General features: G+C 45.1%; 1 protein-coding gene across 1 annotated transcript in view; it reads left to right on the forward strand.

Annotated features, from left to right (window-relative positions):
- Nucleotides 1-12939, forward strand: part of LACTB2 (lactamase beta 2) — a 67002-nt gene that overhangs the window by 12579 nt on the left and 41484 nt on the right. The window contains exon 2 of the mRNA XM_033934827.1: nt 2936-3099. Coding sequence (XP_033790718.1) covers nt 2936-3099 — 164 coding nt within the window. The remainder of the gene's footprint in view (nt 1-2935; nt 3100-12939) is intronic.

Raw genomic sequence — 12939 nt, forward strand, 5'->3', positions numbered from 1 at the left:
TGCGCCATCCATTGTTGGAATGCTGCTGGGGGCTGAAGACTGAAGGAGGAGCGTGTTCAGCTCAAACAAGTAAGGGGGACATGATGTTTTGCGACCGTTTGGGGTTCGATAATAATTGACTTAGTACTACTAGAAATAGAGCTTTGTGTTGCATTACAGCTGAAGTGGTTTGCATATTTATATTACATACAGGTACTTCCTCTATCGTTAGTGGACTTTCATCCAAACAAGCCCAGGTCTCTCAATAAAACTGTAAGAACAGACGTGGGCCTAGAGTCATATAGAATTTGCCCATAGTGACTGACCAAGTTATCTTTTATTTCTCTGGGAAAATGAAAAAAGGAATCTGACTAGTCACTATGATTAGTAAGAACACACCAGCTGCCAAGAGGCCAGACAGTTTACTTTATGGAAGTAAAACATAACTGTTTTTGATATGTAGTTTAATTTTGTGGTTACCATTCTGTATTGTTAATAAGGTTATACAGTATTGTTTATATTTTTAAAATAAATGGAAGAAGTTTATAAGAAACCAAGACCTTGGCTGAGATTGGTTGTTTATAAAAATAAATAGAACAAATGGCATTATAATTAGTACTATTATTAGGTGGGATGGAGTCGGGCAGAGTTTGGGCGGGTCTGGGATGAAGCTTGGTCAGGGGTACTTGGTTGGTATTTAGGTTGGTACTTGGTTGGTACTTGGTATTTTGGTTGGTACTTGGTTGGTAGGCTTAGGGTGTACTTGGCTTGAAAAGGTTGAGAAACACTGCTCTAGAGTAGAGAATGACACGGGGACCGTTTACCGCGGTAAACTGCAGTAAACCCGCAGGAATGGAGACATTTGCAACTGGTTTACCACAGGAATGGGTACAAGACCTTTCACTGCCCCGCAGGAATGGGGACAAGACCTTTAACCGCCCTGTGGGAGCGGTGAAAAGTCTTACTCCTGTGGTTAAAAAAATTGCACTCCTCTTACACCTATTTTACCTTCAGGAGCCAGCCTTGCCACAATGAAGACAAAAGGAACCTAAAACCAGAGCCTGAGACCAATGTGATTTGAAGAATAAAATTGCCAGACAACAAAAAGAAAAAAAATAAATTTATTTTATATTTTATGATTAGAATATTTCAGATTTGAAATATGTATCCTGCTAGAGCTGGTATTAGACATAACTGGGGTCCGCAAAGTTCAGGCTGTGCTTCTTTAGCTTCCAGCTGTCTTAGGGCTCTCTCTCTCTGACCAGGGGGCAGTTGCCCTAGTTGCACTCCCCTAACATTATTCTTGCCATGTGTGACTAAAGTATTCTGTTAGCTTTATTTTTCTATGTAGCATTCTGTAGTAATTTGGTTTGTTCAGTTTTCACAATAATGAAGGGGATATTTGTGAAAGGGAGGGGAGATGGGTTTTGTTGAACCTTGCTCTGTTTTATTTGTGTTTATAAAATGACAATTGTCAGAGGAGAAGCTTCCACCCACACACACGCGACTGCAGGGCGGCACAGGCAGGCTTTGCCAGCATCAGTTTCTTTTCTAAAGTGCTGCGAAGATAAGGGGGAGGGAGGGAGATAGATTTGGCCAGAGGTAGGGAGGGAGGGAAGGGGCCACGCATTCGTTTGGTGACCTCCCTTAAGTTTCTTTATGCTGTGAAGGTAAGGGGAGGGAGGGAGATTCTCGGGCTGCTGAAGGGCGGTGAGGTGGCGAGGGAAGGGTGGATGCTGCGAGGATGGGGCGGTGAAGGGGACGGCGGGGACGGGGCGGTAAAGGGAACGGTGGTCCAGTGACGGGGACAGATATTTTCCCCATGTCATTCTCTACTCTAGAGCTCTCGCATGCTTTAGTATGAACTGAAGGGGACAGCAGAGACCAGGGAGAAGGAGGAGGTGTTCAAAAGCTATGATTGACATCTTTCCGCAGTATGCTCGCGAGAATGGATTGAGTACCCTATGGTTCAGCATACCATCTCCGTCTACTGGAAAAGATATTATCAAGGTAAGAACCTAATCACTTTTTCTATTTTCTTGATGGCTTTTAGTAGAGAATGCTTACATAAGTTAGCAGTTAACCTGTTAAATGGGGCGTTTTCAAATTCAGGAAAAATAAAACAGCATTGGGAGGGGTGCAAAGATGAGAATCTTCGACTCCAGGAGAGGGAAAAGTGGGAAGGCACTTATGTACTCTAAACAGCAATAGAAGTTGGTTGACAAGAGAATAATGGAACAGTCTTAGAGGGAACATGGCCATGAAAAGATGCTTTGGTTCTTGAGCTGAGTAGAGAAGGTGGCACAGAAAAAAAGGCCTTTGCTGATATATATGGAAGCTTGTAAGAGGAATGACTTTGGAATACCCCCCTTTTCCTACACCCCCATATAGTGTGCTATATGTTGGGAGTAGCTGGATTGGCTACATCCTAGCTAATTCTTTAATGTAAAAATATTGTTCTATAATTTACACTCAATTAACAACTTTTACAAGGGTGTGCTGCCAAGCAGCACATGCTAAATGCCAAGCTGCCCATAGGGATAGAATGGGTAGCTCAGCATTTAGCATGCATTGTTCAGCATCCCACCTTTTTAAAAGGATCCAAATTGTGTTTTACTACTGCAATTCATATGTGAAAATAAGATGTGCTGAACTTAAAAAAAATGTATGTGGATAATACATACATACAATATAGGCAATGCTTGGTTATACGGTTGTATACAAGATGTTTCCAACCCATTGAATGGGAAACACCAAGCCAGACAGATTTTCTGAATACCCACAAAATATATGCAAGAAACATATTTTTGAATTGCTGCTTTTCTATAGCCCATACAAGTTTGGACTGCAAGATTAAATGTTCTGAATGGAGTTTGGAGGCAGCTCCCCATTTAGTAGTGTTCTTAGCTCATCCAGATACTCTTCTGAAATATTTGTTCTTTTGTTCTTTATGCAGAAGAATTCTGATTGATACAGGCGAGCCAGCTGTACCAGAATATATCAGTTGTTTAAAAAGAGCTTTAACTGACTTCAACACCACCATTCAAGAAATTATAGTGACACATTGGCACATTGATCACACCGGTGGCATTTTAGATATATGCAAAAGCATTGGAAATGGTAGGCTATGGTTTATTTCTTTTTATCTAGTTATAGTCTCTTTTGAGTAGAAGAATTTGAGTTGCTATATTGCCCATGGAGGAAAAGAAATTCTTTACATCTTATGATACCCAGTCATTCGACAAACAGAAAAATTATCCAAAGAAATGTTCTGAGATTTTGAAACCACTTAAGTCCCTTTAAACCAGTGGTCTCAAACTCAAACCCTTTGCAGGGCCACATTTTGGATTTATAGGCACTTGGAGGGCCGCAGAAAAAATAGTTAATGTCTTATTAAAGAAATGACAATTTTGCATGAGGTAAAACTCGTTATAGTTTATAAATCTTTCCTTAATTGCTTCTGATAATTTCAGCTATACATAGCTGAAAGCAGTGCAACATGCAGAAAGTGAAAAACTATCTAAACTTCACTTTCTGCATGTTGCACTGCTTTCAGCTGTGTATAGCTGAAATTATCAGAAGCAATTAAGAAAAGATTTATAAACTATGAAGAGTTTTATTTACCTCATGCAAAATTGTGATTTAGATTCTAATCTAAAGTATCAACTGCAAGAGACAAGATTTTGGTGTAGTCCTCTAGGCTTTTTTGTAGAGGGGAAAATCAATAACTGACTTGTGCCTGGAAAACTTGTGCCTTAAGGCCCAGATTCTCTAAAAGTGCGTCCCGATTTTAAGCAGCTGTAGGCGTCCTACAGCTGTCTAATCAGCCAATCGGGATGCACGTTTTTTTTTTGTTTTTTTTAAAAAAATGCTCCCCAGGCAGGCCTGAAGGCGCCTCCGGGAGCCTAGGGAGACCCGCCAGATGCCTAAGCTCGTCTAAGGGCCTTAGGCGGGCCTTAGGCTGAACCTAGGCGGCCCTACGCGTCTCCCTAGTAGATGAGAAGCTTAAAAATGTAGGCCAGCAAAATGCTGGTCTACATTGTAAGTAAACGCGGCCGCTATACTTATCGCGGCAAGGGATCTCTCTGCCGCTATAAGTATAGCGGGCCGTGGCCCCTGACCGATCACTGGTGGAGGGTGCCCAAACCCTCCTGCCCGAAGACGCACCCCCCCCCCCCCCGACACTACCGACCGCCCCCCCCCCGACATTACCGATCCCCCCCCCCCGACAATATCGGTCGCTGGCAGGAGGGTGCCCAATCCCTCCTGCCCGAAGACGCATCTCCCCCCCCCCCCGGCGCTAACAATCCCCACTCCACCAAACCTGTTCTTACAGAAGGGTCTTGCACGTCGAGAAGCAGGCACGCCTCGTCGAAATGAGGCGGGCCCCCCCTTCCTGGCCCATCCCGCCGAAGCCTAAGGTCTGATTGGCCCAGGCTCTAGAAGCCTGGACCAATCAGGCCTTAGGAATAGCGGGTCCGCCCATCAGACCTTAGACTTAGTAGGGATGGGCGGACCCGCTATTCCTAAGGCCTGAATGGTCCAGGCTTCTAGAGCCTGGGCCAATCAGACCTTAGGCTTCGGCGGGAAGGGGCGGGCCCGCCTCATTTCGACGAGGCGTGCCTGCTTGCTCGACGTGCAAGACCCATCTGTAAGAACAGGTTTGGTGGAGTGGGGGTTGTTAGCGCCGGGGGGGGTGCGTCTTCGGGCAGGAGGGAGTGGGCACCCTCCTGCCAGCGACCGATATTGTCGGGGGGGGGAGATCGGTAGTGTCGGGGGGGGCGGTCGGTAGTGTCGGGGGGGTGCGTCTTCGGGCAGGAGGGCTTGGGCACCCTCCTGCCAGTGATCGGTCAGGGGCCACGGCCCGCTATACTTATAGCGGCAGAGAGATCCCTTGCCGCGATAAGTGTAGCGGGCCGTGTCTAATCTAACCCGATTCTCTAACCCGCGTCTGTAACATGGACGCCGGTTACAGAATCGGGGTTTAGTTTAGGCCGATTCTGAATAGGACGCCTCTCCCGGGCGTCCTATACAGAATCAGGGCCTAGGTGTCTTGCGGACCTCGCCTTCAATATAGGCGGCCTGCCTGGGGAGCATTTTTTTAAAAAAAAAACGTGCATCCCGATTGGCTGATTAGACAGCTGTAGGACGCCTACAGCTGCCTAAAATCGGGACGCACTTTTAGAGAATCTGGGCCTAAGTGTCTAGTAGTCGCGTCCGCAACCACCTTCAGCTCTCACCTCCTCCAGCACTGACCAAAACCACCATCTTACATCAAGCAGTCACTGCCAGGAGAGATGCTGAATTTTGCAAGAGTTCATGAGATTATGAACAAACACACAAGCTGCACTGCCTCCAATGATTACCTTACGTTCTGGAACATTGCCCGCCTCACAGCTGTAACCTCACGCAAGTGCTTTCCTGTGCCCGATTGTCCTCGCCACTCCACCTCACAATCACGTACAGATGCAGGAAAGTGCTTGCGTGAGGTTACAGCAGTGAGGCGGGCAACGTTCCAGAACAATGGTAACATACCGAGGGCCTCAAAATATTACCTAGTGGGCCGCAAGTTTGAAACCACTGCTTTAAAGGGACCTATTTGGAGAAGGAGCCCATGATGTATTTTTATTTGGCGTATATCTGGCACCTTTCCAGTGGTTCAAGATGAATTGCATCCAGGTACTTACATATTTTCTTGTTTTCAGAGGGCTTGCAATCAAAGTTTATATCTGAGGCAATGGAAGGTTAAGTGACTTGCTCAAAGCCAAAGAGGTGTAAGTGAGATTTGAACTCTGGCCTCTCTGTTTCTTGGGATATTTCCTATGCTGGTTAAAGGTATTATAAACAATATTCTGGCCAATGTTAAACCCAGGTCTGCTTGGTCAGAGTCTGGTGTGTTATATATATATGAGGTACAAAGTAGCTCAGGCAGCTGTTGCCCAGAGCAGTGTTCTTAACTGTAAGGCCTGGGTGCTAGTAGCATTTCCCATTCAGCCTAACTGTGGCCCCCCCTGAGTCTCCCTCCCCCAAGTCTTTCTAGATCAGTTATGTTTTCTGTCTGCACCATTCAGCTCTCTGAAAATCTGAGCCACTCATTGCCTAAACTCCTTAACTATTCTCATAAGACTGAGAGCAATGTGGGAGATTGGGCATTAAGCAGTTCAGACTTGCTGAGAATCATATGGTGCTAGAAAAAAACAGAATAGCTGTAATAGAGGTGACAGTGCCAGCAAATATAGTAGGATTAAAAAAATGGGGACGTGCCAGCCTGAAGGTGATGGAAATGGAGTCAGGATGGTGAAAGCTGACTAGTGGGTTTGAGATGGGGATGGGGATGGAGACTGGGATGTAGTTAAAGAAGAGTGTGGTCAAGAGAGGCACTGGTGAAAAGGAATAGAGAATGTATGAGGGCTGATGGGCTTAGGGAAAGAGAAAATGTATGGGAGGGAAGACTTTAGTTACTCAGATTACTCTGAATGGACCTGAGCAGCCAGGTCAGTCATATCAGAGGGAGAACACCTCAGGACCGTTGTGTCATTGAGGGATGTCTCCATCCATCCTGAGTGCTGTCTGCTTTGTCCAACATTGATTTTGGCTCCCACACAAAATTTTTTGACAACCCTGCACCTGCTAAAAATTTGTGGAGATCAGTGCCATAGAGCAGTGTTTCTCAACTCAGTCTTGGAGTCAGGTTTCCAGGATATCCACAATGAATATGCATTAAAGGAATTTGCATATAATGGAGGCAGTGTATGCAAATCAAGTTTATGCATATTTATTGTGGATATCTTGTAAAACCTGACTGGCAAGGGGGTACTCCAGGACTGAGTTGAGAAACACTGCCATAGAGCTTAGCATTTCACTGTGCATCAGAGGTTTGGGGACATGAATTGCAGTGGGTGTTCTATGGTGATTTGGGGTCAATGAATTCAAAACTTACCTTAATTTATAGGTATAACCCTCAGATTTTTGGCAAAAGAGCATTATAATGCAAAAATAAACAGTTTTGCTATATTTTCTAATGCTTGAGTAAATGTTATAACAATTCCTGAAATATTAAAACAGTTTGCCTCAAATTAGATTTTTAAGCTAAAGTTAAAAAAGTGCATGGATAGCATTGAAGAATGTAATAAACAATTTTCTGGGGAATAGGAAGGCACCAGATTATGTCCAAATGGTGGAGGTGATGCTTAAAGCATTCTGTGATCTCAAATGCAACATGTCACTAAAAATTCATTTTCTCCAGTCTCATCTGGATTTTTTTCCTCAATAATCTTGGTAGTGTTAGTGATGATCACGGGGAAAGGTTTCACCAGGACATTGCTACAATGGAAAAATGATATCAGGGCAGGTGAAACTAATCAATGCTGGCTGACTATTGTTGGACATTAATTATAGATGCTCCTAATCTCGTTTATCAATGCACTTCAACAGCAAAACGATTATAGAAAATAATATTTATAGGAACTCTTAAATCAGTGCAATGCGTTACATTATGACTTTTCATGCTATAAATATTTGCGATTTGCTCTAAAACTATACGTGATAGGAGAAAACTGAGGCTATTTTCATACACAGGAGGTAAACCTCATTTTTTTCTTGCCCAAGAAAAAAAGTTAAAATTTGTTGCACAGGGTTATTAGTGGGAGGGACCTTAAACAACTTAGGCAAATCAGAGCCTCAGGCCCCTCCCCGGATGCATCGGGAAGAGTCCTAAGGCTCTGATTGGCCTGGATGCATCTGGGGAGAGGCCTGCCAGGCTTCCAGGCCAATAAGAGCCTTAGGACCCTTCCCTTCCGGTAGGGCTGTGTCCTTACCTCAGTTGCACCCCTTCTGTAAATACCTCAGCATCTGGAGAATCTACATGTTGGCCTTTAGGACTTCTACACCTACCTTGGCTTCCTTTCACTCATTCTGGTTGGAGTTTGGGTTCCTTCCACACACCTGAGTAGATTTAGCATTGACAATCATAGGCAAGTCCAAATTTTACCTTCCTTAATTCTCTTCCTTGAGTTCTTCCAGACAATCCAAAGCATATCCATGGTTGTGGAAGTGCTCTCAATCAGACAAATTCAGAAAGCTACAAAGAGTAAGGGTATGATGGTTCATACCCTCCTTACTGTATGGAATTTTCTAATTACAGTATTGGATTAGTGACTATGAAACTGTTTTTGATTTATCAGGTTTGGCTTTAGATGGCATAACATTTGTATCAGGTTGTCTTAGTTTTGATATAAGATATTGAAAAGCTGACAGCAGTAAAATTAGCTCTGGGCTGTTTTCTCTGGATTTATCTGCTGACAAGGGGACGCAACCCATTTGTCTGACCTGTTCTGGCAGGACTCAAGGAAAGGAAATAATCAGGTAAGTCCCAAATTTCACCTTTTTCTTGCACATAGATTATCTAATTATGAGTTTAAATTAGAGAATAACACAGGGTCAGATTTGTCCCTGTCCCTGTGGGATCTATCTCCATCCTCACGAGTTCTGTCCCTATTCTTGCCACATCTCTTAAATGCTTTCTTTTTAAAGACGCTTTTGAATTCTAACTTGGACATGCCTCCGCAATGTTTAACGTTATTCTGCTCTTTTCACTTTATACTTTCTTCCCTCTCCTCTCGTTCTGCCCTTATATGTTTGTTTACTATATAAATTGTAGTTCTCCCTTTTCCCTATGTTCCAGTCCGTAATTGAAGTCTTTGTCTCTCGTCATGTTTTATATGATTACTTGTATCCCCCTTATTTTAATTGTAAATCGCTTAGAATTTTATGTAAAGCGATCAATCAAATTTTAATAAACTTGAAACTTGAAGCTCTGTCCTCATCTGCAGAAGCCTTGAACACTTATGATTTTAAAGTGTTTGAGGCTTGTGCAGATGAGGATAGAGCTTGCAGGGATGGGACAGGGACAGAACTCACAGAAACGGGATGGATATGAAGATAGATCCCGTGGGGATGGGGATAAATTTGTCCCTGTGTCATTCTCTAGTTTAAATGTACCAAAATATCCTTAACCTTTTCCTATCATGTGTCCCGGATGACGGGACATTCCAAAAAAATGTCGTTGCCATCGTATGTCCCATGGCATGGGACATACAGTACACCTTCTACCTATCATTTGTCCCATCTATTGGGCCATTGTGTTTACAATAGCCGTAAATGATAACGGTGAATAATACAAAACTTTTCTAAAATAATTACGATTGGAATCAGCGTAACGTAAAATTTATTACGATAGGAAAAGGTTAATAATTTCTCTGATAGAGTTAACAGTCTAAATGTTTAGAAGAAGTAATATAATTCAAAATAAACTTTTTGAAAGTGTAATATGTATCTTTTAATTAACTTGATGTGGCTTCACCATGTGAGTCAAAACTGACACAGGAAATAGGAGTCTAAAAGGAAATTCTTTATCACCTTTCCAGACCTGTACAGCTTCATTGATGGGTAATACCTCAATATGACCAGCAGGTGGAGACTGTGACAAAAACTTTTGGTTGTAATACAAGTATCAGTGCTTCCCCCTAATTTGACCAGTCTTCTTTCTCAGCAGGTGGTAAGATATTGCTGGCTTCCCTGAGTTAGTGTAGGCCTGTTGGAATTTGCATAGTGGCCTTCTTGTCCCTTTCTGATGCCGGACAGAGTTTGAGGGGACCCTGTTTGGGGGTCCGCCCGACCTTGGGGGTGTCGCACTCGATGGGTCACGAGTTGAGTCCCTCCTCCCCTCTTCCTCCACCTTCCCATATTTTTTCTAGAGGTGCCTCAGCTGTAAGCCTTGCCACCAATACTGGCAAGGCATATGGTTTAGACCAGTGTTCTTCAACCTTTTTACACCCGTGGACCGGCAGAAATAAAAGAATTATTTTGTGGACTGGCAAACTACTAAGACCGAAATAAAAAAACACATTTTCGCCCCGTCTCCACAAGCTCGGTCCCCACAAACCATCTGATCCCATCTGCACAAGCCTCAGTTATGATTTTATATTGAACGTATTTTATTAAAGTATAAAAAGAAACAATATTCTGTACAATTGTCATTTTATAAATATAAATATTTAGAGCAAGGACCAACAAAACCCCTGTCTCCCCTCCCCTTCACATATATCCCCTCTACTATCAAGAAAACTGAACAAGCCAAATTATTACAGAATGCTACACAGAAATATCATGCTAACAGAATACTGCAGTCACACATGATAGGAATAGTGTTAGGCTTTGCAGTCCCCAGTTATGTCTCTAGCAGGATATATATTTCAAATCGGATATATTCTAATGACAAAATAGAAATAAAATTATTTTTTTCTACCTTTTGTGGTCTCTGCTTTCATCTTCTTTCCACTCTTCCTTCCAGCGTCTGCCCGTTCCATCCACTGTCTGGCCTCTCCCCCTTCCATATGTATCTGACTTCTTTCTATGCCCCTCTCCCCTTTCCATCCAGCCTGTGCCTCCTCTCTCCTTTTTACATCATTAATTCCAGCTTCACTGCTTTCTTCATTTTTATCTCTCCTACACCAGATCTAGCGTCTTTATCCCTCTCTCATTTCTCTGCTGACCCCCTTTCCAGCATCAATCTCTCTCTACTTTCTCATTCCTTTGTCTCTCCCCTTTCCCTCATCTGATCTCTCCATTCCACCCTGACCCCCTTCCCCTCCTGTAATCTCCCTGCCACCTGTTTCTTTCCTTTTTCCCTTCTCCCTTCCCTCCTTCCCCCTATCCAACATTAACTCTCTTCCTATCCCTTTCCCTCCTCCCCTCCCAGTAGCATCTCTCCTTCTACCTCCCTCCAGGTCCAGTAGCAGCTCTCCCTTTATCCAGCAGCTTCCCAGCCTCCAACAGTGGCTTCCTCTCCTTCCAGCAGTTCTCAGTACTTGCCTGCAGCAGTGATTTACTTAGGCAGCCTTGGGTCCGTTGCCACCTCTGAGGAAAGGGGAAGTTGCCAAAGTGAATCACTGCCCTGGTAAGTACAGAGCTTCTAGGAGAGGAGACAGCCACTGTTGAAGGCTCCCCATGATCTTACTCCTGCTGTGCCCTGCACATTCGCGCCCCCCCCACAAGCCAGAAAAAACAGCTTTGCACCGCAGGCCCTGCCGCCCAAGACGAGCCGGAGGCCACTACCCGCCACATCCTGCACGTGGGCAGACTGTCAGCACAAATGCTGCTGATGGCCCCAATCGACACGCTGACCTCCCTGCGCACGCTGACCATCTCCTCTCTGCCTGCACTTTCCCCGCGGCCCTCTTCTGCGACTTGGCAGGGGCAGCGATCAAGACAAGCTGACGATATCAGGATCTTTCCTCTCTGAGTCACGCCTATTTTGTTTCAACTTCCTGTTTCCGCATAGGCGAGACTCACAGAGGGAACGGCTGACGTCGGCAGCCTGTCTTGATCGCGCGAGGCTGGGAAGAACAGAAGATTTCTGCGAACACCACCGGGGCAGGAAATTTAACAGCGTCCATCTCGATGGTCCTGCGCAGACCGGCAGGAATTTTCTGCGGACCGGCACCAGTCCGTGGACCGGCGGTTGAAGAACTGTGGTTTAGACAGTTTGTTCTGACAGGAAAAAAAAAAATCTTAAGGCAAGTGCAGGTGTGAAGGGAGCCTTCAGTATATTATATTGCTGTTTTATTGCTAACCGGCACTTTTTCCCTTAGCTAGATCGCGGATTGCACAATGAGCACTTTTAAAGGGAAAAAGTGCTCATTGTGCTCTAGACACAAGGTTTCCCTTATCGCCGAAGCTGTTGGGGACTCCCTCTCAGCTGCTGCCTGCTTCAGCGGCTGGGGTGATTCAGGCTTCTCAGCCGCTACAGGCCTCGGGGGCAATTTTTTGGGCGGGCTTGCTCTGATTTTGGCGGGAAGTGCCTCCATTTTGTCTGCAGCCTCAGGTGACCTCTCCACTGTATTGGAGAAACAGGGGAAGATTTCTTCTGGGACCTCTCCTTTGGCAGTGAGACCCATTTGGTCATTAGGGATTTTTTCCCATGATTTTAGCCTTGTGCAAGGCTTATATTCAAGCGGCCGGAGCTCCTGCTTCCGCCCTGGGAGAGGGTTCCCTCAGCACCAGTGTCATCCCCATCTCCCCCTCTCGTCGAAGCGGCCGAGGGTCTCTTGGGACGATAATTTTTTTTCTCTGGGGAGCAGTTTTCTCTTGATGAGGACCTGGACCTTTTGGGAGACCTCTAGGATCCTCTTGGGGGGCCAGATGCTGCTAGCGGAGGTTTTTCGGTTCCACCAGCTGGCAAGGATGTGTCGGTGGTGCACATCTTTCAGCAGGAAGAGCTCTAGGAGCTTATTCTCCTCAGTGTTGCGTTTTGGGGAAGATGAGAAGGAGCCCCCACGTATCGTAAACCCCTTCCTTCTGGGGAATCTACTCAGCATCCCGCTCTTTACCTATGCATCAGCATATTTGAGATATTGTGCTTGTGCAGTGGACAGTGCCTGGGGCACCCTTTCATTTTGTGCGTTCTATGGCCCACCTGTATTCCATCCTAGAGTGGGATAGGAATACCTTGAAGTCACCGGTGGTGGACGCTGAAGTTTCGGCCATAGCGAAGCGGCATACAGTGCCTATTGAGGGTGGCTTTGAGGGACTCTAAGGAGCATAAGTTGGAGTCCCTTCTTAAACAGAACTTTGATGTCTCTGCCCTTGCGGTCCAAGCAGCGATGTGTGGCGGTCTGGTCGCTTGGGCTTGTTTTCGGTGGGCCGAGCGTGTCCTTGACCGTGAATCTGATGCCTGGTCCTTAGTGGAGATGTAAGTACCAAAATTGAGATGGATGTTTCTTATCTCTCTGGTGGCAGGCTTGGTCAGCGGATGCGGCCTCAAGGGCTCAGATGACAAAATTTCCCTTTCGGGGGTCTTTCTTGTTTGGTGAGAATTTGGACAAGTTGGTTCAGACCTTAATGGATTCTAAGGTGCCTCATCTTCCTGAGGACCATGCCTCCGCGCCTGTTAGAGGTGGA

The sequence above is a fragment of the Geotrypetes seraphini genome, chromosome 2 (genome assembly GCF_902459505.1).
Source record: "Geotrypetes seraphini chromosome 2, aGeoSer1.1, whole genome shotgun sequence".
In the NCBI taxonomy this organism is placed as follows: domain Eukaryota; kingdom Metazoa; phylum Chordata; class Amphibia; order Gymnophiona; family Dermophiidae; genus Geotrypetes; species Geotrypetes seraphini.